The following is a 27,552-nucleotide window of genomic DNA, read 5'->3' on the forward strand; positions in this document are numbered from 1 at the left end:
TGTTATGCAATCATCACCACTATGTATTTCCAAAACTTTTTCATCACCCCAAACAGAAAATCTATCAACATTAAGCAGTAACTCCCCATTCCACCTCCTCCCAGACCCTGGTAACCTCTAATATACTTTGTGTCTCTATGAATTTGACTATGAAGTACCTTATATAAATGGAATTACACAATATTTGTTCTTTTGTATCTGGCTTATTTCACTCAGCATAATGTTTTCAAGGCTCACCCATGTTGTAGCATGTTATCATAACTTTATCCCTTTTGGGGCCGAATAATATTCCATTGTATGTATATACCACATTTTGTTTATCCTTTCATCCATCAGTGGACACTGGGTTGTTTCCACCTTTTGGCTGTTGTGAATAATGCTACAATGAAATTGGCGTACAAATATCTGTTTGAGTCCCTGTTTTTAATTCTTTTGGGTATATTTTTGGAAGTAGAATTACTGGATCACATGCTAATTCTATGTTTAGTTTTTTGAGGAACCAACAAACTGTTTTTCACAGTGACTACACCATTTTACATTCCCACCAGCGATGTGCGAGGGTTCCAATTTCTCCACATCCTTGATAACACTTATTGTTTTGTGTTTTTTTGATTATGGCCATCCTGGTAGTTGTGAAGTGGTATATCATTGTAGTGTTGATTTTTTTTTTTTTTTTGTGAGGAAGATCAGCCCTGAGCCAACATCTGATGCCCATCTTCCTCTACTTTATATGGGACGCTGCCAAGCCGCAGCATGGCTTGACAAGCAGTGTGTCGGTGCATGCCCGGGATCCGAACCTGCGAATCCCGGGCCGCTGCAGCAGAGTGCGCGCACTTAACTGCTTGTGCCACTGGGCTGGCCCCATTGTAGTGTTGATTTTTATTTCTCTAATTACTAATGATGCTGGTCATCTTTTCGTGTGCTTATTGGCCATTAGTATATTTTCTTTGGAGAAATGTCTACTCAGTTCCTTTGTCCATTTTTAATAGGATTGCTTTGTCTTTTTGTTGTTGAGTTGCAGTAGTTCTTTATATGTTCTGGATATCACACCCTTATCAGATATATGATTTGCAAATATTTTCTCCAGTTCTGGTAGATTGTCTTTTCACTTTCTTGATGATGTCCTTTGATGCACAAGAGTTTTAATTTTTTTTTTTTTTGTGAGGAAGATCAGCCCTGAGCTAACATCCATGCCAATTCTCCTCTTTTTTACTGAGGAAGACTGGCCCTGAGCTAACATCCATGCTGATCTTTCTCCACTTTATGTGGGACCCCGCCACAGCATGGCCTGACAAGCTGTGCGTCAGTGCGTGCCCAGGATCCGAACCTCGGCTGCCAGCAGTGGAACACGCACACTTAACTGCTACGCCACGGGGCTGGCCCCCAGAGTTTTTAATTTTGATGAAGTTCAGTTTATCAATTTTTTTTTTTATTGCTTGTGCTTTTGGTGACATAGCTAAGAATCTACTGCCAAATCCAGTGTTATGAAGATTTACTGTAATGTTTCTTTTTTGAAAAGTTAAAAGAACCATAACATTTTTGAAAAGCTGTAAACATCTGTTTTTTAAAATCTGCATTGTTAAAATGTTTTATTGGGTGAACGGGAATTGAGTGGTAGATTTAATTCTTTGACAAACCTGTGAAAATAATTCATTCCCCTCCTGTGTCATTGGCCTTGTGCTCTGTGTGCTGGGAGAAGCTCCTTAGGAAGCCCCTGCTCTGGGTTGCTGATGACAAATAGGTTTTCACTCTCAAGGCAACTCCTTCTGGCTGCCTGGGCTGCTGTGTTCAGAAGGATTCTGAGGTCTTGTTCAGGCTAAATGAAAAGGAGTAGTGGGCTCTATTAAAAACGTCTTTCTTGAGCTTCTTAGTAGATTTTAAAGTCCTTTGATGGAGGAGTCTTCTCTTGAGATAACTGGATGGCTCCTTAACTGAAGTACTTAATCAGTGATGTCTACTTACTATATGGAAATTCAGTCAACAACCAAAAATGTTGAAAAGGGAATTAATGTAAATTGAGCGCTACTGTGAGCTAGGCTCTATGCTGGGTGTTTTACGTGCAATATTATTTAATCCTGCTGAGTGGTTTACTTACATGAGAAAATTGAGGCTTGGAGAAGTTAGGTAACTTAATCAAGTTCTTACTACTAGAATGACTTAGCTGTGACTCAAACTTATGCTTCTCTGATTCTAAAATGTTATTTTTAAACATAAAAGCAGGTAGTAATTAATATATGATGTGTAGTGATTTCATTTAAGGAGATATAAGGAGATAAAACATAAGGAGTTAGATAGAAATATATCCTGAGAAGATTATCATGATGAGATGAAATAGAATATTGAAGATGCAGAAAGAAGACCATCGCCCATGGTTTCCCCCTTACCCATCGCCTTGGTCATTGTGTGTTTCCTCCTGGCCGTTTTTTCCTATGCCGAGGTTTGTTTGTTTTACAGGGTTATAGTCGTAATGTGTACATGGTTTTGTACTCTGCCTTATCACTTGCTTTTATCTGATAAGCATGTTTTTCATGTTATTACATAAGGATATTGGTGATTCAGTTAAACTCTATAAGAAATTCTAGATGATCTTGTTTCCTTGCGTAATAAAATTTTAGTCTGAAACTGTTCTTGTTTTTGTACTGCCAGAGTATGGTTTTTTGATAATAAAGAATTTTTGAAATTCATGTTTCATGGTAATTAGAATATAAAAGCACTGGCTAAAATAGGAAGTATTAAAGAATTTTTAAAAGGTTATTTGTTTGGCTTACTTATAGAGGTTACCTCACAGAATCAGGATTATTTAAGAGAAAAAGAAAATATAGATTTAGTAAGATTTGGGGACCATATTTCATCTGTTATCTAGTGTTGATTCTTGAGAGCATTTCTTAAAATAATTTTCAACATCTTAAATCATCTGTGACCCATAGCCTTGGATTTTGTTTCACAAGCCTCCATCCAACCATCCATTCCTCTAATCATTTATTCATTCTTTGTTCGGATCCTGGGCGCGCACCGATGCACCGCTTGTCAGGCTGTGCTGTGGTGGCGTCCCATATAAAGTGGAGGAAGATGGGCACAGATGTTAGCCCAGGGCCAGTGTTCCTCAGCAAAAAAGAGGAGGATTGGCGTTGATGTTAGCTCAGGGCTGATCTTCCTCACAAAAAAAAAAAAAAAAGAGAGAATTTAAATGCTAGTAATGGAGTTGAGATATATATATTCAAAGATTATACAGTGCAAAGAAGAATATGTTACGTGTCGACAGTATTCATAGACAAGACGGAGTTCTCTGGAAAGTCAGAAGCATTGTACCTTAGCTGCTCAATACAGTTTAAGGATATGGTGTTTGAAAACAGGTTTTGGAGGATGAATAGAAGTTTAAGCTTTTTGAAATGTAATATCATTGATTTCACTGCATCCATCACTTTGGAATTGATGCTCTGATGCTTTCTATGGAGTGAAAAGTTTGAAATCAGTCATTCCTCTAAAAATTTAAAATTCTGGCTTTTTAAAATCAAAGGCTTACTAAATTACCTGTTCTATGTTACTAATTACTTTTTCTGTTAGTGTGTCTTCAGTTTAAGACTAGCAGTTCATTCTTGTGTGTAAATGGACCTAAGGATGGTGTGCTATTACTTGAGATTGTATTTGTTGTCTAATTTAACTTATACAACTCATTTATAAGTTATCTTATTAAATAACTACTATATTTGAAAGTATTAAAATGCATTTAAACATACCTATTCTAGAAAGCAGACCTTTCATCCGTTATTGTGGAGTAACAGTAGCTTTTCATTGGTTTATTTTTGAAATTGTTGGAAAGGAATGGTGGTAGCTAGCAAGATAAATAGACCTTTGTTACCTGATTTTTATTGTGGAACTGGCAGTGCTGCACAGATTTCTAGTTCTACAGAATAGGATTTGCTATTCATTTTTCTAATCTGACTCTTTGAACCATGCTTTATATTTCCTATGTGTTCAGTTGACAGATTTACATTTTGTGCCTGAGATTTGACTTTTCTTGTGGTTTTTAGCTGCCTGTTATGCCCTGAAATGTGTTATTCTATCATATAGTGTGTTGGCACCCTTATTGTGACCTATGGAGTCTTAGGGAAGATATATTTTAATACTAAAATCAGCATTAATTTATGTGCATCCAGATAGTGTTGTTTAGTTGATGTTTCATTTAGTTATGTTTTTTTCAGAGCTCATTTAAACTCAGATTTCCAAGGTCTGTTATTAGGGAAATGCCATAAACATAATTTGTCTACTCCAGGAAAGGCAAATGGAACATCAAATGGAGATCAATAAAAATGACATTTCAAAATGCTAGCCTGCAGTTTGTGAATCATGCTGAGCCATGCAGCAGAATGAATTTCTTCTCCCCCCGGGTGTGTGGAGTAAGTACGAATGACGGCGCACTGAGTAATCCTTAGCTCTTGACAGTCTCATGTTCTTCCTACCAAACTTTTAAAAAAACCTTGTGTCTGAATGTTAAATTTGAAGAAGTCTATTTGAGTGATTATGATATGATTTTGAATAAGAGAAATTTGCACAAGATCTCAGTTTGTCTTTTGTCAAGAGCAGCTTAATAAACTAGCAATAAAGCTTTCTGAAAGACAGTTTTGACAAGGCACAAAGATCTTTAAGTGGCGGTTCATTTAACATGTTCTTTTTTTTCTTCTTTTAAAAATAATTGAACTTAGCGCCTTAATCTAGTCCTATATGGTGGGTGAATTGTGACACTAGCCCCTCTTCACTTTGAATTTTCTTTCTTCTCTTCCTGGTGATCTCGCAGCTTCTCCTGCCTTCAGTTGGCATCGCTTGGTGTGTTGTAGGCGGTCTTTTTGAGTGTATTTAAGTAGCAGAACCTGACACAACTTCATCTACTTGGAGATGTTTTTTCTCCTTTTTCCTATAAAGCCCTCGATTGTTGTCATCATTCTTTCAACGATGAGTGTTTACTTGACTAGTATCACATGTATGCTCCGTTGCTCTGTTTTGGTGGCTGACTGCAACTGTTTCAGCACTGAGTCACAGGGCGATGGCAGTGAGACTCCCAGCAGCTCCAGCCGTGCACAGCACTGCACTGAAGAGATGACAGCGTGAAGAACCAGGGCCGAGTGTGCACATGGGTGGACAGTCCCAACTATGTCATGACCTCCCTGGCTGATGGCAGTTATAAAGCACATCTCAATGTCATAGATGCTAAAATGCAGAAAAATATGCATCCTAGAAATTATGAAATAGAGTGGTTGGATTTTGCTTTGTGATCCAGTCTGACATGCTTTCTTTTAACGGGTGATTTTAGCCCATTTTCATAGTGAATATAACAGATATGCTTGGTCTTAGTTTTGCTGTATTATTTTATACTTTCTGTTTTTATTGCTGCTTTTTGTTGTCTTTCACTATATGGTCTGTGTTTGCTTTTCCTTTTTCATGTGTGTTTCTTCTATGTTTTTGTTCTAATGGCTGACTTTGTAACTTTTTATACTATATTTAATCCTTTTTTTTTAGATAGTCTTCATCCATCTAAAAATGAGAAATGATGAATTTAGTATGTTTCTTCTATCTCTTTCCTTCTCTACAATCACTATCCAATTTTATCTGATTATTTCTTTTTAGAGTTAATCTTAATGCATTAGAATATTGCTTATAGTATTTTTACTTGATTTTTTTAGTTTTAAATTATATCTTTTGGGCTATCACTCTAAAACATGAGAAAATCAGTATATTTACACTATATCCCACTTTCTCTTCCTCTTCTTCTCTCTCTTTAATTTGGATTTATTTACATTTTGTACTCTAACTATAATACCCATATTTGTTTCTGTTTTTATTCTGTGGTTAAGTGGATTCAGTGCTTACTGCTGGCCCGTTGGCTGTAGTCTCTTCATTCATCTCCTATTTGGTTGAAATTCGTCTTCTAGCAATTTTTATTTTTTACATTAAAGTCTTATTAGCCAAAAAATTTTAAATCAAAATCTATATGTGGCTGTTGTATGATTCCATTTATATGAGATGTCCAGACTGGACAAATCTGTAGAGATAGAAAGTATATTGTGGTTTCTAGAGGTTGAGGGTAGGGGGAAATGGGGAGTGACTGCTAATAGGTACGAGGTTTCTTTTTGAGGTGATGAAAATGTTCTGGAATTAGATTGGGGCAATGGTTGCACAACTTCATGAATATTCTAAAAACTACTAAATTGTACATTTTACAAGGGTGATTGTAAGGGGCCAGCCTGTTGGTGTAGTGGTTGGGTTTGGCACACTCTGCTTTGGCAGCCTGGGTTCACGGGTTTGGATCCTGGGTGCCGACTTATACCGCTCATTAAGCCAAGCTATTTTGTCCCACGTACAAAATAGAGGAAGATTGGTACAGATGTTAGCTCATGGCCACTCTTCCTCAAGCAAAAAGAGAAAGATAGGCAACAGGTTTTAGCTCAGGGCCAATCTCCCTCACCAAAAAAAAAAAAAAAAAAAAAAGGGTGATTGTAGTATGTGAATTATAAATTTTCTTTTTTAAAATTTTTTTTTTAATTAATTTATTTTTCCCCCAAAGACCCAGTAGATAGTCGTGTGTCATAGATGCACATCCTTCTAGTTGCTGTACGTGGGACACGGCCTCAGCATGGCCGGCGAAGCGGTGTGTCGGTGCACGCCCGGGATCCGAACCCAGGCCGCCAGCAGCGAAGCGCGCGCACTTAACCGCTAAGCCACGGGGCCGGCCCTAGTATGTGAATTAAATTTCAGTTTAAAAAAATCTGTATGTGGCAATAGAACAAATAGTTCTGTGAGGTTTTATAAAGAACAACACTCCCATCTCCACCCATGCATATAAAGAAGACAGTATAAAGAATCTCCTACACCCACACCCAGCTTCATCAGTTTTCAGCATGTGGCTAATTTTATTTCACCTGTACCCTCTGCCTTGACCTCCAGTCTAGGTGTTATATAATTTTATCAATAAGTATTTCTCTCTATATCTCAAGAGATAACCCTCTTTTTTTAAAAAAAAAAAAAAAACATAGTCACAATACTTTAAAAATACCTAAAAAAATGAACATTTCCTTAACATTATGTAACTTGAAGTTAGTACTCACATTTCTCTGATTAGCCCATAAATTCTATTTTATAACTGGTTTGTTCAAATCAGAGTCCAAACAGGGTTCACACATTGCAGTTGGTTAATATTGTTAATCTTTTATTTGTTGAAAAAGCAGAGCCATTTGTCCTATAGAATTTCCCACATTCTGGATTTGGTTGATTGAATTCTGTAATGTTGTTCAACATTTATTCTGTTCCCTCTATTTTTTGTAAAGTAGAAGTGTCTTCAAACTCAAGTTCAGTTCTGGGGGGCAAGACTCTTTTGTATGTGGTGGGGTGTATTTCCTTTTGTATCACATCAAAAGATAGATAATGGGGGCTGGCCCAGTGGCATAGTGGTTAAGTTCGCATGCTCCGCTTTGGCAGCCCAGGGTTCGCTGATTCGGATCCTGGGCACGGACCTACGCACCACTCGTCAAGCCATGCTGAGGTGGCGTCCCACATAGAGGAACCAGAACAACGTACAACTAGGATATATAACTATATACTGTGGCTTTGGGGAGAAAAAAGGAAAAAAGAGTAAGATTGGCAACAGATGTTAGCTCAGGGCCAATCTTCCTCAAAAAAAAAAAAAAAGGTAATGTCTAGTTGTTCACTTTGTGATATTAAGATAGATCATGTGTTCAGGTGTAAGCCAGCCAGTTGTTAACCATACAGTTGATTTTGTATATTAATATTTTATCCTGCAATCTTGATTAGCTTACTTGTTATATAACTATAGCAGCTTTTTTGAAGATTTCCTTATGACGTTGTATGTACACGATCATGCTGTCTGTAAATAAAGAAGTTTTAATCTTTCCTTTCCAATATATGTCTTTCATTTCTTTTTCTTGTCTTATTAAAGTGGCTGGAATCCCCAGTCAGCGTTGAATAGAAATGGTAGGAGTAGACATCCTTGCTGTGTCCCGTCTTAGGAGGAATGCATTCAGTCTTTTATCAGTATTGGTGTTAGCTATTGGTTTTTCTTAGGTGCCATTTATCAGGTTGTGAAAGTACCCTTTTATTCCTAGTTTTTTGAGAATCTTTATCATGAATGAATGTTTGATTTTGTCAAGTGCTTATTTCTTGCATTTAATGAGATGATCACTTTTTTAAGATTGTTAATATGGTGAATTACATTGATAGAATTTTAAGATTGTTAATATGGTGAATTACATTGACAGAATTCAAATGTTGAAGCCACCTTGCATCCCTGGGATAAATTGCACTTGGTCATTATGTAACCTTTATGAATTGTGGTTTCGATTTGCTAAAATTTTGTAGTAATTTTAGTTTGTGTTCATGAGGGTATATTGGTCTTTAGTTTTCCTTTAATTAATTAATTAATTAATTTATTTATTTGTGAGGAAGATCAGCCCTGAGCTAACATCCATGCCAATCCTCCTCTTTTTGCTGAGGAAGACTGGCCCTGAGCCAACACCCGTGCCAATCTTCCTCCACTTTATGTGGGACGCCGCCACAGCAATGGCTTGACAAGTGCGCATCGGTGTGTGCCCAGGATCTGAACCTGGGCTGCCAGCAGCGGAGCGCGTGCACTTAACCACTACGCCATGGGGCCGGCCCCCGGTCTTTAGTTTTCTTATAATTTTTTTTTCTGGTTTTGGTATTGGGGTAATGCTGGCCTAATGAAATAGATTGGGAGCTGTACTTTCTCTTCAGTGTTCTGGAAGAATTTGTATAGAATTGGTATTGCTCCACTGTCCTCTTTCTTGCATTGTTTCCAGTGAGAAATCTGATATTCTCATCTTTGTTCCTCTGTACATGTCTTTTTTCCTCTGGTCTCTTTGAAGATTTTCTTTTTCACTGGTTTTGAATAATTTCATTATGATGCGTCTTGTAGTTTTCTTCATGTTTCTTGTGCTTTTGGGATTCTCTGGGCTTCTTAGATCTTTTGATGTAATTTTGGAAAATTTCAGCCATTATTTTTTCAAAATTTTTTCTGCCCACTCCTTTTGGGGGGTCCATTTTCATGTAGTTAGGCCTGTCAGTGTTTCATTTTGGATAGTTTGTAAGGCTGTACCTTCATGTCACCAGTCTTTTTTTCTGTAGTATCTAAACTGCTATTAATTCCAACTAGGGTGTTTTTCATCTCAGACAATTTTTTAAAAATCTTTATAGGTTTAATTTGGGTCTTTTTAATATTTTCAATGTTTTTACTTAATAGGCTCATGCTTTTCTCTACCTTCTTGAACATATGGAATATAGTTATAATAAATGGCTTTAATGTCTAGGTCTACTGATTGTGTCATCTCGGTAATTTCTGAGTCGGTTTGAATCGATTGATTTTCTTTTTTTTCCTAATTATGGATCATGTTTTCCTGTTTCTTTGTATACCTGGTAATATTTGATTTATTGCTGGCAGTGTCAATTTTACCTTGTTTTGTACTGGATATTTTTTATTCCTTTACATATTTTTAACTTTGTTCTGGGACACAGTTAAGCTCTTTGGCTGTAGTTTGATACTCTTGAGCAGGATTTGGCAAACTACAGTCTGCAGGCCAAATCTGGCCATGCCTGTTCATTTACGTTTGGTTTGTGGTTGCTTCTGTGGTGACAGAGAGATCAGATGGCCTACTAGGCTAAAAATATTTGCTGTGTGATCCTTTACAGAAAAGGTTTGTAGTCCCTTGCCTTTGAAGGCTTATCTTGAAGCTTTTGGGCTGGATCAGAGCAGCCTTTGGGGTGGGGCTAATTTCTCCCCACTCCTGAGACATTACCCTTCTGCGCACTCTGTCTATGGTTGTGTTTATGAGGTTTCTCTCTCTGGCTTGTTGGTAGACAACCATTCTGTGCCGTGTGTGTCTATCCAGCGATTGTTCCGCCTGCTCCTTTCCAGTGGTTCTCTCCCTCGCTGTAGTTTTTTCACGTGTGTGCTGATCAGTGCTCAACTAAAGACTTGAGGGGAGTCACAGCAATCGTGGAGCACTGCTTTCTGCTCCGTGTACTCCACGTATATTCTCCAGTCCTCTGCCTGTGAATTCTAGCTGCCCCAGCCTCCACGAATTCTCAACTCTGCCTCATCAACTCATTGAGCTCTGTTTGGGTTCTCCGTCTCTGTGCTGCCAGCTCTCCACGGGCAGTAAGCTGGGCAGTTGTACCACTCACTCATCTGTTCCCTTCTCTTACCATTCACTGTTCAGGCTTCCAGTTTTCCAATATCTTAAAACTGTGGTTTCATATATTTTGTCTGTTTAAAAAATTTTTGAGGGCCAGAGTGGTAAATCTGGTTTCTGTTACTCTATCATGGCTGGATGTGGAAGTCTTCAATACTTAACATTTAATAATGAAAGGTCATAGTAGTAATTCCGTGTTTCTGTTGCTGAAGAGTGCTGGTTTTTTCCACTTGCATTTGAAGTCTGAGGGGCCCTTTTCTCTACTGATATTCTTACTTTGAATTACGATAAAAGTTTCTTCTAATATTGCTCTCTTTTTTCTTTCCAGTCATAGATAAAGCTGTCAGATGAACAGTTATCAAAGAAATAGAAACATTTAAATTATTGGCACGATAAGCTTATTTCTTGCTGTAGCCATTCAGACTATCTATTTGTCACTGCCTTGGGTGCTTTGAAGTGAAACTGTGCTTGGATATAAAAAGTTTTAAAACCCACTTTGATTCTATGTGAAGTTCACAGTTTTTACAGTACAATTCCAGAGTTTAGTTCGACTGAAATCGCATGACTCTTATCTAACGTAATAAGAATCCTTCAGTGCACTATTTGATGTATTTGCATTTAGACATTTCTGACCCACTGTGAGCCTTGATAATCTTATTTATTTTTCTTTTTTTTTTTTCCTGTGATTTTATAGCTGGTATGTTTTTAAAACATACTAACCATGATTTATTTTCTTTCTTTAATCATCTCTAATAAAATGAAAAAAGAAAAAAAAACCCAAAGTGGTGACTTTGAAATCAGGTACTATAAGGAGGACTTTAATCTAGTGGGATATCCAATTTAGTTTTTTTTCAGGCTTTGGGGTATTGTCTTGCTGTTTTGGGGGTGAGCTTCTCAGAACTGCCTCCATAAGTACTCCTAAGAATAGAGGGACTTTGTAGGAACATTTTTTCTTTTAGGAGGTAATTTTTCTTGCTAAGTATGCCATAAGAACTTGAAGAATGATTTTAATTTCTCATCTTAAAATGACTGTTATACTGAGCCAGACTGTTTAACACTTGAAAGTTAGAACACATGGATTTATCAATAAATTTAAACATGATAGTGGTCTCCATTACTACTAAGTTGTTTGAGTAATATATTATATTCACATTTTAAATGGATATTGATCTTCATTCACTGACTAAATTGGAGCATCTCAATTCTTATGAAATTGCTGATTCTTTTACACTTTGTAGGTGTGCAGCCAGACATCAATTCCAGCCACCATGCCACAGATTTTTCTTATCTTTGCTTCTTTATGCAGTATTCTTTAGGAAATAGTAATGCTTTTTGGATACTAAAAATAGCAAAAATTAATTGTCTTTCAAACAACAAACCTAAAATATATTCCTTTGTGTTTTTTTCTGCCTTGAAGGTACTTGAAGTTTATTGAGTTGCCCTTGTCTCAGAGAAAGTTTTGTCAAAGGTGTCAGCAGTTGCTCTTACCAGACGACTGGGAGAAGCATGGTGAGCATCCGGTGGTGGGTGATATTTCCATCACCCAGTTAAAAAGGCCCAGTCAACTCCTGTATCCACTGGAAAACAAGAAGACAAATGCCCAGTATTTGTTTGCTGATAGGAGCTGTCAGTTCTTGGTAGACCTACTTTCTACCCTTGGATTCGGAAGAGTACTATGTGTTGGAACACCAAGGTATGTCATATGATTTTTTAAAAACTTCTCCCATCACCACTATATAAACTGTAAAAACATTTATCAAGTAGTTATTTACTATGTGCAGAGCTCAGCATGAAGCTGTGAGTATACAAAGGAAATATAAAGCATGGCCCCTCTCTTAAGGAATTGGTGATCTGTATTCCATTTGAGAGGAATCTGTATACATTTCTGATATATGATAGGAGATTCTTTCTGATTTTATTCCTAAATTGTTTATCATTTTAGACCTCTCTGTTTCAGATAAGTTCTACTCTTTTAAAAATATTTGCAAAACTGAGACCTTGGTTATATCTGCCAAATTCTCTTCAGTGTTTCACTGAAATATTAGAAATATCGGGAGAACATTGATGGGGTTTTTTGTTTGTTGGCTTATTGTCTATGGCATTTGTAATTTCTTATTAAATTTGCTTTTACTAATTGCCTTAGGTTGCATGAGCTGATCAGGTTGAAAGCATCAGGTGACAAGAAGTCTAACATTAAAAGCCTTTTGTTGGATATTGATTTTCGGTAGGTTTACAAAGTATAATGTTTATTCTCCTTCATTGTCTCCTTTTCTTTTTTTTTTTTTTTTATAATTTTATTTATTTATTTATTTTCCCCCAAAGCCCCAGTAGATAGTTGTATGTCATAGCTGCACATCCTTCTAGTTGCTGTACGTGGGACGCGGCCTCAGCATGGCTGGAGAAGTGGTGCGTCAGTGCGCGCCCGGGATCCGAACCCAGGCCGCCAGCAGCGGGGTGCGAGCACTTAACCGCTAAGCCACGGGGCCGGCCCGTCTCCTTTTCTTTTTAATGTTTTTCTCTTCTTAATTGTTTGTTACCTGTTACAAGCCTTTAATTAACATTTAGAGGTAGTAATTGGTTATAAAGCACCTTTTTAGTTATATAAATTCAACATGTAGTCTTCCATATTTCAGACAGGGAGGCAGTTGATTTCTGTTTTTGCTGGTGTGCTTCCTAAATTTTCTCTCTGAATGTGTCTAGTTGTCTTTGGCTTATAATTTAGAGATAAATTCCTACTGAATGAAATTTCTTCTCATATGCATATTTTTCAAACATAATTCTGACCTTCCTCCAGGATTTTGTTTCATCGTGATGTTTTAGGTGTGATAAGGAATTTGTTTCATATTTTACCAAATGCTGTATAGATTGTCTTTTACGGGACATAGCCCTAAAGTGAAGGGAGTGCCAACTAGGGAACAGACAGGTTCCAAGGCAGAGGATTAGCAAACAGATGAGCTTTGTGAGAGACAGTCAGAATTAAATGGCATCTGATGCGTTGAGACAAACGGAGGTGAGACAGACAGAGGACCACACCTTGACTCTCCCCTCTGGTGGTAATTTAGAAGATACAGACCTTTGATTTATAACACAGCATGGCAAATATGTCCATCTACACTCTCTGTGATTCTGTAAATTTGAAAAACTTCCTAGTTTCTATAATCGTTTGAATTCCAGGAGTTCATAGTGAGTCTATAAGACACATGTTCTTAGTATCTTTTACATGTTCTTGAACATATTGAAGGAATCAGGCATTGTGTTTGTTTTTATGTAATCTTATAGAGTCTATTTAGCCAATATTCCAACATTGGTGGGAGAGAATCCATGAAATTACATATGCTTTTTCTTTCTAAAAACAAGGCAGACAGATTTTTAAAGTGAAATATTCACAATAAAAAGTATAGCTTTTATAATTTATGTTTCTTTAGATTTCCAAGTCAACTTTAGGTTGTCTGACTTAAAGCATCTCAGTTTCTTAGAAATAATCCACATTTTCTGTAACTACTCATCCTTTACTAACAGGACTAGCACAGTTTACTAATATCTGCTTGACGTGAGTGATCCTCAGCAAAACAGAATTCCATAAGTGATAATACAGGCTTCTTAAAGATAAACTCAATTTCTTTTTTCTAAATGAGATATAATTCACTTAAAATTTACCATTTTGAAGTATATATTTCAGTGGTTTGGGGTATATTCACTATGTTTTGCAACTATCACCACTGTCTTAATTCTAGAACATTTCCATCACACTGAAAAGAAACGCTGTACTCATTTCCTCTGACAACCACTGATCTGCTTTCTGTCTCCGTGGATTTGTCTGTTCTGGATGTTTTCTATAGATGAAATCATACAATATGTGACCTTTGTGTGTGGCTTCTTTCATGTAGCATAATGGTTTTAAGGTTCATCCATATACCATATAACAGCTTCATTCTTTTTATGGTTGTACAGTATTCCATTGTATGGATATATCAATTTCCTTTTTTAAATACCATGTTCCTTTCCTGAAGTATTACTGTTAAATTATTATAGGGGCTGGCCCGGTGGCTTAGTGGTTAAGTGCGTGCGCTCTGCTGCTGGCGGCCGGGTTCGGATCCCAGGTGCGCACCGACGCACCGCTTGTCAGGCCATGCTGTGGCGGCGTCCCACATAAAAGTGGAGGAAGATGGGCACGGATGTTAGCTCAGGGCTCATCTTCCTCACAAAAAAATAAAAATAAAAAATAAATTATTATAAATATATTATTTTAAAGGTAGAAGTTTAACTTTTGGGTTCTTATAATAACAATATTAACAATAATTGGTATTTATTGAGTGCTTGCCATTGTCAAACCATGTTCTCACTTGTTTGGTCCTCACAATAGCCCTATGAGATAGATGCTCTTATTGTCCTCGTTTTCCAAATGAGAAAACTGAGGTACAAAGAGGTTAAATAACTTGACCAAAGTTACACTTTATAAATGGCCAAGTCAGGATTCAAACCTAGTCAGTCTGGCTCCAAAAATTAATTTAGCCTCTGGAAAGAACTTTGCTTTTGAAAGTGTATGTAAGCTTTTCTTACGTAGCCCATTTCTCTCTCGTCATGCTTCTATTTCGCCCTTCCTTTGTCTATCCCCCTGCCTTGTCCCACAAAGGTTTTCAGATGAGAATAACTGGTTTCCAGGTTATTCATATATTTAGAATAAGGTACTCATATTAGTCAGGAATCTTTCACTGGGGTCATGGAAATCCATTCATGTCAAAGACAATTTATTGGTGCACAGTACTGGAGTCTGGGATAAGCAGGCTGTAGTACAGTCGAGATCCTGGGCCTCACCAGTGTTGTTGGGGCTCCGTCTTTGTCTCTCCACCTCTTATTCTCTTTCTCTATGTGTTGGCTTTATTCTACAGATAGCTGCCTTCATGCTGCAGGGACTTGGATGGGCAGCAGCTTTAAGCTTATATACTTTCAGCTTAACTGCCCAGTGGAAAGAGGCAATCTTTTCTGAGCACCCAGTAGTAAAGCTCCAGGGAGGACTCTGCTTGGCTTGGCTGGGGTCACGTGCCCATTCCAGAACCATCACTGTGGCCTGGCAGATAGGGTGCTCTGGCCAGCCTCTGGTCAACCACGTGCAGTAGGTTGTCCATAGGAAACGGGTGTTTGGCAGAGGGGGCTGCAGGTGCTGCAGAGACAGAAACAGTCAGATTGCCACAGCTGAATTATTCAGGACAGTATATCTCAGTTGTCAGCAGCACTCAAATTCCTACCTTTGGCACTTTTACTTCAGTGAAAGTGGTACAGTGTTGTCTTTCCAAGTTCTTTGAAATTACGTGAAAAATTGTATAATGATTCTGATTTCATTAGACATAAGCTTTTTCCAAGTTATTTGTGCTGGAATTGTTTATACACAAAGAAACCAGAAAAAATCACAGTGTTTCATCTTAAAGAACTTGTTTGAATTCCAAGGATCCCTGGTTTATTTATTTTTTTCCTTTTTAAGGAAACATGATCTTTAATTCTATCACCCAGAACATTCTGGATTTTGGCTTTTTGACTTTTTTTATGCATATAAACATTTTAAAAAGTAGAATCGTAATATATAGTCTTTTTTTCCGCTTGCTGTATTTCAGCCATATTTTTTTAAATTGAGATATATTTCACATACATAAAACAGTGGTTTTTAGTATTAATCATGTGGTTGTGCAACCATCACCACTATCTAATTCCAGAACATTTCTATCACCTTGGAAAGAAACACTCTCCCAATAAGCAGTCTCTCCTCATTGCCCCCTCCCCCTAGCCCTTGGCCACCATTAATCTACTTTCAGTCTCTATGGATTTGCCTATTATGGATATTTCATACAAATGGAATCATACAATGTATGGCCTTAGTGTCTGGCTTCTTCACCTAGCATGATATTTTCAAAGTTCATCCATGGTGTAACATGTATCAGTATTTCATTCTTTTTATGGCTGAATAATACTCCACTGTATAGATATACCAAATTTTGTTTATCCATTCATCAGTTGATGGACATTTCAGTTTCTTCCACTTTTTGGCTATTACGAATAATACTGCTATGAACATTTGTGTACAAGTTTTTGTGTGAACATATGTTTTCATATCTCTTGAGTATTGTATTAGCTTGCTAGGGCTGCCATAACAAAATACCACAGACTGTGTGGCTTAAACAACAGAAATTTATTTTCTCACAGTTTTGGAGGCTAGAAGTCCAAGATCAAGGTGTCAGTAGGTTTTCTTTCTTCTGAGTCCTCTCTCCTTAGCGTGCAGATGGCCGCCTTCTCACTCTGTCCTCACATGGTCTTTCCTCTGTGTGTGCACACCCCTGGTGACTCTTTGTGTGTTTAAATTTCCTCTTTGTATGAGGACATGAGTTGTATTGCATTAGGGTCCACCGTAATGACCTCATTTTAACTTAATCACCTCTTTAGAGGCCCCACCTTCAAATACAGTCACATTCTGAGATACTGGGGGTTAGGGCTTCAACAGATGAATTTGGGGGGGACATAATTCAGCCCATCACAGGTCTCTACCTTAGGAGTAGAATTGCTGGGTCATATGGTAACTCTATGTTTAACTTTCTGAGGAGCTGCCAAACTGTTTTCCAAGGTGACTGCACCATTTTACATTTCCACCAGCAATGTATGAGAGTTCCAGTTTCTCCACATCCTTGCTAACACTTGTTATTGTCTGTCTTTTTGATGTGGTATCTCATTGTGGTATTGTTTTGCATTTTATTGATGGCTAATGATGTTGAGCATCTTTTCATGTGCTTACGGGTGATTTGTTTATCTTTTTGGAGATATGTTTATTCAATCTTTTGCCCATTTTTAATTGGTTATTTGTCTTTTTATTGTTGAATTGAAAGAGTTCTTAATATATTCTGGATACCAGACCCTTATCAGATATATGATTTACAAATATTTTCTCCCATTCTGTGGATTGTCTTTTCACTTTTGATGAAGTCCAATTTTTTTCTTTTTTCTTTGGTTGCTTGTGTTTTAGGTGTCATATCTAAGAAACTATTGCCAAGGTATATCCAATATATCCAAGGTATGAATATTTACACCTAGGTTTTCTGCTAAGAATTTTATAATTTTAGCTCTTACATTTAGGTCTTTGATCTATTTTGAGTTAATTTTTATATATGGTGTGAGGTAGGGGTCTAACTTCAGTCTTTTGCATGTGGCTAGCCTCAGCATCATTTGTTAAAACAATTATTTTCTCATTGAATTGTCTTGGTACCTTACTGAAAACCAAATGACCATAAATGTATGGGTTTATTTTTGGACTCTTAATTCTATTCCATTGATCTTTGTCTGTCCTTATGCCAGTCCCATGCAATCTTGATTACTGTTGCTTTGTAGTAAGTTTTGAAATTAGGAAGTGTGAGTCTTTCAACTTTAATTATATTTCAAGATTGTTTTGGCTATTGTGGTTTCTTTGCATTTCCATAAGAATTTTAGGATTAGCTTGTCAGCTTCTACAAAAAAGCCAGCTGAGATTTTTATAAGGATTACATTGAATTTGTAGGTCAATTTGGAGAGTATTTCCATCTTAATATTAAGTCTTCCAGTCCATGAACATGAGATTTCTTTCCATTTGTTGAGGTCTTCTTTAATTTCTTTAAATGTTTATAGTTTTCAGTGTACAAGTCTTGCACTTCTTTAGTTAAATTTATTCCTAAATATTTTATTATTTTTGTTGCTATTAGAAATTAAATTGTTTCTTTAATTTCATTTTGTATTGTTAATTGCTAGTGCCCTGATTTCCTTTTTAAAAAAATTGTGATAAAATATATATAGTATAAAATTTACCATGTTAACTATTTTTAAGTGTACAGTACAGTAGTAAGTACTTTCACATTATTGTGCAACCACTCTCCAGAACTCTTTTCATCATACCTGATTTACTTTTAATTTGAAAGATTTATGTGGCCCTTAAATCTTTTGCCTTAAATGCCATGCCTTTGTAGTTTTACTTTTCTTGATCCTGGGGTTGTAATTTCCTGTAGGGAGTAGGGGATGCGGATAAAGTTATTTTATAACTTATGGAATGCATTGATACTTTTTTCTTTTCATGTCTATAAACCTCTGTGTGTGTTGCAAACAGAAGCCAAAGGTGTTGTAGTAGGGATCTCCTAGCTTAGTGTCTTTGATACCGTACTCTACCGTACTGTACCGCTCTGAGTCAGTTCTGTAAAAGGTCAACGGTGGGCGTTGAGAGAGAGCTGGTTTTTGAAACACATCAGTAGCCAGAAGAACTCAGTCTGTTGCCTGTACTTACAGTATGATGGAGTGTGTGGTTGGTTCAGATTTCTCACAGGGACTGCAGATTAAATCAGGAAAACATTCCTGTGTGGTATAAAGTAGCAGTGAATTGTTAGTTTTGGCACTTTTACTTTGGTTTGCTGTTTCCTATGAAAGGTCTGTTCCAGGCTGCAAGAGAACTGCTTCAACCCCAGAGTTCTATGTGGATGTGCTATAAATATCCTTTTCAGGGGGTCTCAGATATGAAGTTAACATTTGCTAGGATGGATTTCTATATGCTCTAATTTTAGCATGAAAGATGTGAAACTCTATTTGGCAAACTATCATCCAAATAAAGTTATATAAAAGAAATGAATTTCTTAGATTCATTTCATGAACTAATTTTATTCAGCTCTTGATTACATTTCCTGTATGTAGAGCATGTTTCACTCTTGGTAACTGACTCTCATTTAAAGAGAATGGATGGCCAAATTAAATGAATGTCCTTTTGAGCAGTTTTCAAGTGCATGCATTTCTGATTGGTTTTGTTTGCCTTATTCAATGGAGAGAATAACTCTTTGTGGCCAATTTCATTTTAAGAGGGTAGTGTTGAGTGATTTTTCATAATTTAAAATATGAATAATTATGCTTCCTTGTTTGTATTTGATGGAAACTTAGAGCTGAAATCTTGGCTTTTTTCTCTCTGGCTCTGCCCACTGCTGCCCAAAATGTTTTGGATAAGTGTGCTGTGCTGAATTTTATATAAATAAAATTTTCTTTGTTAGTTTTTAAAGATGACTATTGTGTCTTCATGAAGCAATAAAAAAAAGGAGAGGGAGTAGAAATATATTTAAAAAGGGATTGTATTTTCCTTTGCTCACACTCACAAAGCAATGCGAGAGACAAGAAAACCTCAAATGATAGTTGACCCACAACTGTACTAGCATTGAGATAAATATGAGTTAAACAGGAAGAAGACATTTGTTTATTAATGGTCATTGACATTGCCTCACAGTTTTTGGAATGTTCATTGGGTTACGATATATAGTTTAAATACTTTTCAGTTATCCAAACCTGTCGTTTATTTTTTCAGTGCAAATTTATTTTTTATGGAATCAGATTTATGAAGAGTATCCTAAATGATATTAAGGGATCTTGTACTGAGAATGGCGAACAGCTGTTCTTCCATCTCCTCACAACAAGATATGGGCTTAGATTATAGGAGGAGAAATTTTGGTTAGACGTAAACATAACTCCCTAATATTAGGGACATTAAGACATAAATCTTTATAGCTTATATTTATTAAAATAATGATACCTAACATTTCAGTATATGCTGTGTAGCTGGCATTGTATTAAGTACTTTACATACGTTGTCTCATTTATTCTTACCAAGTCCTATGGAGTAGAAACTATTATTTTTCCCGTTTTGTAAATGAGTAAATTGAGGCTCACATAGATTAAATAGCTTAATAAGGTTACACAACTAATAAGTGTGAGACCAGACCACCTGACTAGAGAGCCTGTACTGCTAACCACAGTGTAATGGGAAGAGGATAAACTGGGGATGGTGACTCAGTTACAGGCAGTAATGGAGAACTGAGAGTAGATGTGGAAGCAAAGACGCGTTGCTCTCATGATTTGGTTAAAGAAGTGGTGGAAGTAAGGATGTGTCCCTGATTTTTCCCAGTCTTTTCACTAGGTTATGAATTCCGTACAAGGGTGGTGTGGTTCATATGTAAATTGTTTATAACAAAATTATTGACGTTCAAAATCCTATTGCGATAACAAAGAGGTTTCGATAATATACGAAAAACTGAGAAATCAACAAGGAAGACATTAAGACCCATACATATAAATGAGGAAAACGTAGAGACAGAGTACAAATACAATTAAGGAATAAAGAAATCTCAGTCTTGTAAGAAATCAAATAAATACAAATTTAAACCATAAAGTGGTATGAATTTTGCCTAGTAAATTAGCAAAAATTTATAAAATGTTAATACTGAAAGCTGGTACTCTTGATCATTACTGATTGCATTTTAAAGTAGTACGTTACAAGAATAAAATGACTCAATCAGTAAGTAAATATCCCTCTTTCCTGGCACTAATTAAGTATGAAATGCACATACTTCTTTTTCTTATATATTAAGAAGCATATTTTATTAAGTTAATCTGCAATAGACAAGAAAAGCTGTATTAAATAATTTTTTTGGTTAACCACAGAAGAAAATAATTAATAGCTGTTGAGCAGAAATGTTGATTCAGGATTTTTGTTAAAGTTATTAACTATGAGAGGTATATTTTATTTTTTTTACTTTTTTTGTGTGTGTGTGTGTGAGGAGATCAGCCCTGTGCTAACATCTGCCAATCCTCCTCTTTTTTTGCTGAGGAAGACTGGCCCTGGGCTAACATCCGTGCCCATCTTCCTCTACTTTATATGGGACGCCGCCACAGCATGGCTTGCCAAGCAGTGCGTCGGCGCACGCCTGGGATCCGAACTGGCGAACCCCGGGCCGCCGCAGCGGGGCGCGCGCACTTAACTGCTTGCGCCACTGGGCTGGCCCCGAGAGGTGTATTTTAATTGCCAACCCATCTCAAGCTTAAATTGCATAATAATCTAATCAGTAACCTGATTGTTTATGTATGGTCTTCTGGTCCATAGGAACATGTGTATTTTATATATGAGTATTCCGTAGTTTTGCCGCTGGCTTTTTAAACTTGGGAACATAATTTAAGTCTGTTATTTGTCGACTTACACCAACTCCCTGAGGTTTTGCGAAAATATTTTTTATTTCAAAAAACTAAAGAATCATGAAATTGATTCTATTAAAGGTGTGATTTCATAGTTTTAAAATTTAGTTTATATTTATTTATTGTATAGCTGTGGCTGGACAAGTAACTCCAATAATAAACAAATTATTTTACAGGTATTCACAGTTTTATATGGAAGATAGCTTTTGCCATTATAACATGTTTAACCATCACTTCTTTGATGGAAAGGTAAGAATTTGAGTTCATTATTTCTTTTTTCTCTTATTGTGGAAGAACAGATTCCAGTGTACCTCTTTCATTATTGTTCGCGAAAGTCCCTCAAGATCAAATTGTGACTGTCCCACCATCTATTAATATTTATTTTTGTTGATTCATTGAGTGTATATTGAGCATCTAGAAGTGATCATGTTGTTCCCTTTTTGTGACTTTTCACTGCTTTTTGGATAAGACCCACTTTCTTACCAAGGCGCACGTGGCTCTGTGATCTGAGCCCTGGCACTCTCCAGCCTCTCCTCTCCCTGTTCCTGCTTTGCTGTTTGTGTTCAGGGCACACGACTTTCATCTCAAACCGGCCTTTCCGCCACGGGGTCTTTTGCCCATGCTGTTCCCTCTGTCTCTGCTCTCTCTTTGCCTTCTTAACTTCATCTCATCCTTCAGAGCTCTGTTCCAAGTCTCTTTCTCCAGCCTCCCCTCCCCACCAGGCAAGGTTAAGTTCTCCTTTGTAGATTTATGATGCTGTAGTTAAATAATTCTGTGGTTAGTTGTTTGGTGTCTGTCTCTCTGATGAATTTTATGTCCCAGTTAAGGGATTTTATGGTTTTATTAAACTAATCCTTAAAAAATACATAGTGTCAAGAGTGAACCCTAATGTAAACTGTGGACTCTGAGTCAGAGTGACAATGACTTGTCGATGTATGGTCATCATTTGTAACAAGTGTCCACGCTGGTGGGGAATGTTGATAATGGGGAAGACTATCCATGTGTGGGAGCAGGGGGCATGTGGGATGTCTCTGTACCTTCCTCTCAATTTTCCTGTGAACCTAAAACTGCTCTAAAAAATAGTCTTAAAAAAAAAGGTAGTGGCTTAAAAAAAAGCTTCTTTCAATATGATGTTAATAATGTCACTGTGAATAAACAACCTAGCCAAGCTGATACTTATAGTCCTAGTTTGAGCTCTCTGTCAGTCCTATTATAAAACAAAAACTATAACCAGCCAAGTAATCACACCTGACAGGAGGTTGGCCAAAAACGTTTTGAAATTATCAAGACTACTTGAAGTGTATCCATACGTATATGTGTATATATCAATTTTTTAAAAATTGTGAACCATCCTTAAGTATATATTGTGCTTTAAGATATTAGCTAATGATAGAATGAAAACCAGGCAAGACTAAAAAACTAAGCATTCAGGAAATGAAAACGAATTCTAAATTGTTGGTTGGGATTGAAAAATGAGTCTCCTGATTTAGTAAGTATAGCCAGTGATGCACTCCTTCCATCAGAATCAATTTAGCATTGGGATATATATTTTTCAGCTGTGATAGCCCTGAAAACCAAGTATTGAAATAAGTAGCAGTTAGAATTAGACGTATTTCACAGTTTCCCAAAGGGCTTATGTGGTTGATGATCACTAGGATTTGAGAAATAATTAGATGAGCATGAAGGAGAGCGAGGAATTGAAAAATCACTTGACAATAGATAATGAGGGACTTCTCAGCTAGGACAGTGGCAGTGGGAAAAAGAGGAAAGAAGTGGATTCTGTAGGTATTTAATGGATGAAACAGGAAGACTTGGGGATAAGTGTACCGGGGAGAAGTCAAAGATGACTTGGTGGTGGCTCGGATTTGTATTTCATTCTTCTAAACAGAGGGTGGGAAGTTTGGAAATGTTGTGGGGCTGGTGGGGTATTGATGTGAAGGTGTCCAGTATGGCCTCTTGAAACCATGTGGCCTTGAGTTCAGGGGTGTAGTCAGGGCTGGCGACATGCTAGTCAGGAAGTAACTGAGTTTATATTACTGCTTGATGCTGCTCTAGTGGGTCAGGGGTTGGTTTGTTTATTTGTTTTTAATACCATACCATGATTTTGCTTTTTATTTTGAAAAACAATGGCAAGAGTAAAATTACATTTAAATACCTAACAGTTGGCTAGCAATTTTTGTATATTTTAAGAAAGTAACATGTAATTAGCCTTTTTCTAAGAAATTCTATGTGACATTTACTGAAAGTTTATAGAATTACCTTATAAGTTTCTAAAATAACAATTGGAAAAAGCTGCCAAGACTGAGCTCTGCTTTTTCTTTCTCAGAAGAAAACCGTTGTCCAGCTCAGGCTTTCCTTTCTCTGTATTTTAGGAGCAGCCTCTAAGTAGCACTGCAGCTGTAGAGACTGATCTACAGAAAACTATTGTTTTAATGATTTTACTTTCTACCCTTTTCCTACCTACTTCCTGAATCAAGGTTTTCAGTAGAGATTTACTATCTACTAATCAATCAATAAGTATTTAAGCGTCTGCTTGGCGTCTGTGGAGGTGTAGGGGGTACGTGGAGGCTATAAGCTCTGCCACTGCACGTAAGCACTTTGCAGTCCACTGGATTAAAGAGCAAGAGTTCCCTGCACAGAATTTTCTCGGAGCAAATAATACGGTCTTTCAGGTAATAAAAAATGTCATATACCTTAATGGTAAAGAGGGTTAAAATATGCAGAGGATGGCTATTTAAAATGCCAAGCACTTTTTTAGTGATAACTGAGATGAAGAAAAGAGTTGTCACTGTCAACATTGGTGGCATAATTGAGCATCTGTTTTCCGTAGGTGGTCAACATTAGGACCCTCAGCAACTCATGATGGGACGTTACACCATTGATCCTTACCTGGAAAGATTCTTTAATGTTTTTTTAATCTAGTTGAGTTTAGGCATAGTTTACTTATTTTTCTTTTTTCTACTTTTAACTCTAAAGAACTTGAAAGCTTTTCAGGGCCGGCCTAGTGGCGTAAGCGGTTAAGTGCACGTACTCTGCTTCGGTGGCCCAGGGTTCGCTGGTTCGGATCCGGGCACGCACCGACGCACCACTTGTCAAGCCATGCTGTGGTGGCGTCCCATATAAAGTAGAGGAAGATGGGCACGATGTTAGCTCAGGGCCAGTCTTCCTCAGAAAAAAGAGGAAGATTGGCATCAGATGTTAGCTCAGGGCTGATCTTCCTCAAAAAGGAAAAAAAAAAAAGAATTTGAAAGCTTTTCAGTAACATCATCGGTACTTTAAGTCCTTGTTCGTGTAGGCAGGTTAAGAAAGTGCCAGGCAGTACTGGAAAAATGATTAACTTTCTTGACACACCATCCTTTTGTTGTAGGACTTCCAGTAGGAAGTTAATAAAGACTCTCTTGGGGAAAAGCGATTAGGATGTTGTGGATTTTCCTCTCATCAGTTGGGTCTTCTAAATTGATTTAGTATTAGAACTATATATATATATATATATATATATTCTGTCAAATATTCGTGTGTGAGGAAGATCAGCCCTGAGCTAACATCTGATGCCAACCCTCCTCTTTTTTGCTGAGGAAGATTGGCCCTGGGCTAACATCCGTGCCCATCTTCCTCTACTTTATATGGGACGCCACCACAGCATGGCTTGACAAGTGGCGCGTCAGTGCGCGCCTGGGATCCGAACCTGCGAAGCCTGGGCCGCCACAGCGGAGCACGCGCACTTAACCACTGCGCCGCTGGGCTGGCCCCTAGAACAATATATATTTTATTGTAAAGTACATGTAGGTTTATTAAAGTTTAAAATGCCATTAAACTTTAAAATCGTATGCCATTTTGTATACTGTAAGTGTTGATTTGCTTTTATAGATGAATACTTGAAAACTACTACAAAGTCAGTAGACTAGTTAGTATTATAGGTATATCTCTTATTAACTTCTCCCAAAGCAAAAAATGATAAATATCCTAGACAGTGGTTAATGTTTACTTTGCAATTATTAAAAACACTTCAATCAGTTTGTTGGGAAAAGGTGTTAATAGCATGATGTCATGGCCTGGATAAGCTTTGTTATTTGTGATCTTTCATTTATTTACTTACTGTGCATGTTCAAACATGTCTGTCATTTACCTGGTACTCAAAAACATGTGCATGTTTAACTGGTAATTTGTAGCTCTTATTAAACTGAACTCATGGCAGGGGACAAAGCAGATGGGAAAAAAAATCTCTTATTCGTCTTTGTGTCTCCAGTGTTTAGAGCAGTCCCTGCTTCTGTTTGGTGAATTGAATATAGCGTTTTAGATAGTCTTCATGGGTAATGAGTTTCTCTCTTTTAGGTTACTAAATTTAGTTAATTTAACCATTTGAAATGTGTAGTCCTCTGATAGTGATGGTGTTTGAATTTGCAATTTTAAAAACCTGCTTCTTAAGGAACACAAAGATAACATCTTACGGGGGCTGAGTGAGAGAGGCTTCAGGATGTCACTGAGGGACTCTGGGGTGGCAGGATGGGTGAAGTTTCGGTCCTATAGTCCTAATTTAAAAATGAATTTTTATTTCTTCCAGGCTGCCCTTGAAGTATGCAGAACATTTTTACAGGAAGATAAAGGTGAAGGAGTCATTATGGTGACAGATCCTCCTTTTGGTGGCTTGGTTGAACCTCTGGCTATTACATTCAAGAAGTTAATTGCTATGTGGAAAGAAGGTCAAAGCCAAGGTGTGTAGTTTATTACTTACTGCAAAGTAAACACGTATCTATGTATCTGCTTTCTGTCAAATATTAGCAGAGCTCAGTGAATCAGAGCACTGATAAAATATACATGTCTTAGGTTCCTTTCTTTTTTTTAAAAATAGGCTTATTTGATGATGTGGCAGACTTCATTATCATGATACACTTTGTATTAGCCTAATCATGTGTTTTTAAAATGGCTCATAGGTAAAACATTTGTTTGTGGTAGGCATAAGAAGACATTATGAAGAATAGGAGTGAACTGTTGTCATTTATTCAATAAATATTTACTGAGTGTCCACTATGTCCCAGGTACTGTTTACCTGCTAGAAATAGGGTAGTGAACAAGACAGACACATATCTTTGCCCTCCTGGACCTTATATTCCATGTTTCTGAAGTCTTGCCCAGAATTCTAAGAGTGCACCCAGCATCTGGCCCAGAACTCTAAACTGTGCGAAAATTTGAGTGGGAAGATTGGACATCCACTAGCCTAACCGTGGTTATTAGTGGCACATAGATGCCCACACAGATAGATGTGGATTAATGGCTGGGGGTTATTGTTCTGTTTAAAGTGGCTTAGGGGGCCGGCCTGGTGGCGTAGTGGTTAAGTTCATGCTCTCTGCTTCGGCTGCCCCGGGTTCGCAGGTTCAGATCCTGGGCGCACACCATACACTGCTTGTCAAGCCATGCTGTGGTGGTGTCCCATATAAAGTAGAGGAAGATGGGCATGGTAACCCAGGGCCAGTCTTCTGCAGCAAAAAGAGGAGGATTGGCAACAGATGTTAGCTCAGGGTTGATCTTCCTCACCAAAAAAAAAAAAAAGTGGCTTAGGACTTTAAAGTATTTTGTATAATTATCTCTTTAGTTGGTACATTCCTTTTTTAATTTCCAGCTTGCAAGTTAATAAACTGTAAGAGTGTCAGGAATTTGTGATCAAGCTTCTCCATTAACTGTGCTACATAGACACTGTGCTTTGAGGACAGAATGCAAACAAAATCTAAAACATGTCTCATAGTGTTAAGTATTCCACTTATTTTCAGTTCATAAGTTCACTTATCAGCGTGGATAAAGTCAGTGTTATTAGGGAAGCAGGAAGAGCTTTGTGGGCTTCAGTTCCAGTTCTGCCATTCATTAGCTGCATGAACTTGACCAAGTTACTTAAATCTTGTGGCTTCAGTTTCCCCATCTATAAAATGGGATTATTAATATCTAACTCTAGGGGTTATTGTAAGGAGATAATATATAAAAAGTACCTAGCATTGTGTGCAGCCTATACTAGGTGCTCTGTAAATAATAGCTGCGTCCCCTGCCTCTCCTAGAGTTATTTGTAAGAATCTTCCATGATTCAGAAACGATTGCTTCATCTCTGAAAATGGACGTAATGAGCTGCGGCTGAGCTAGGATCAGATCTAAGGCTCTGCCTTCTAGTCCAGGGTTCCCTCCACCGCATCACGACTACCTTTGTGCTTCAAAGTGATGCTTCTTTTTTATTGCCCACTTTTTTGGTAATATCTTTGCCTTTACCTAGACTGTAGTTAGTGATATGCATGTAAGGATTACTTTTACATACCCTTTGTAGCTGTGTTTAGATATAAAAGAACTTTTA

The 27,552-nt window shown here is 37.3% G+C and overlaps 1 protein-coding gene across 3 annotated transcripts in view; it reads left to right on the top strand.

Moving 5' to 3' along the window:
• ZCCHC4 (zinc finger CCHC-type containing 4) overlaps positions 1-27,552 on the top strand; it is a 59,924-nt gene that overhangs the window by 2,062 nt on the left and 30,310 nt on the right. For all 3 annotated transcript variants that reach the window (XR_015552890.1, XM_087434150.1, XM_004432322.3), the window contains exons 4-7: positions 11,635-11,910; positions 12,361-12,441; positions 21,398-21,470; positions 25,783-25,933. Coding sequence is in view for 2 of the 3 variants with exons in the window: in XM_087434150.1 (XP_087290276.1) it covers positions 11,635-11,910; positions 12,361-12,441; positions 21,398-21,470; positions 25,783-25,933 (581 nt within the window). In the remaining variant the exon portion in view is untranslated. The remainder of the gene's footprint in view (positions 1-11,634; positions 11,911-12,360; positions 12,442-21,397; positions 21,471-25,782; positions 25,934-27,552) is intronic.

This window comes from Ceratotherium simum, chromosome 8, assembly GCF_057802395.1.
Source record: "Ceratotherium simum simum isolate JZ-2026a chromosome 8, ASM5780239v1, whole genome shotgun sequence".
Lineage (NCBI taxonomy): Eukaryota > Metazoa > Chordata > Mammalia > Perissodactyla > Rhinocerotidae > Ceratotherium > Ceratotherium simum.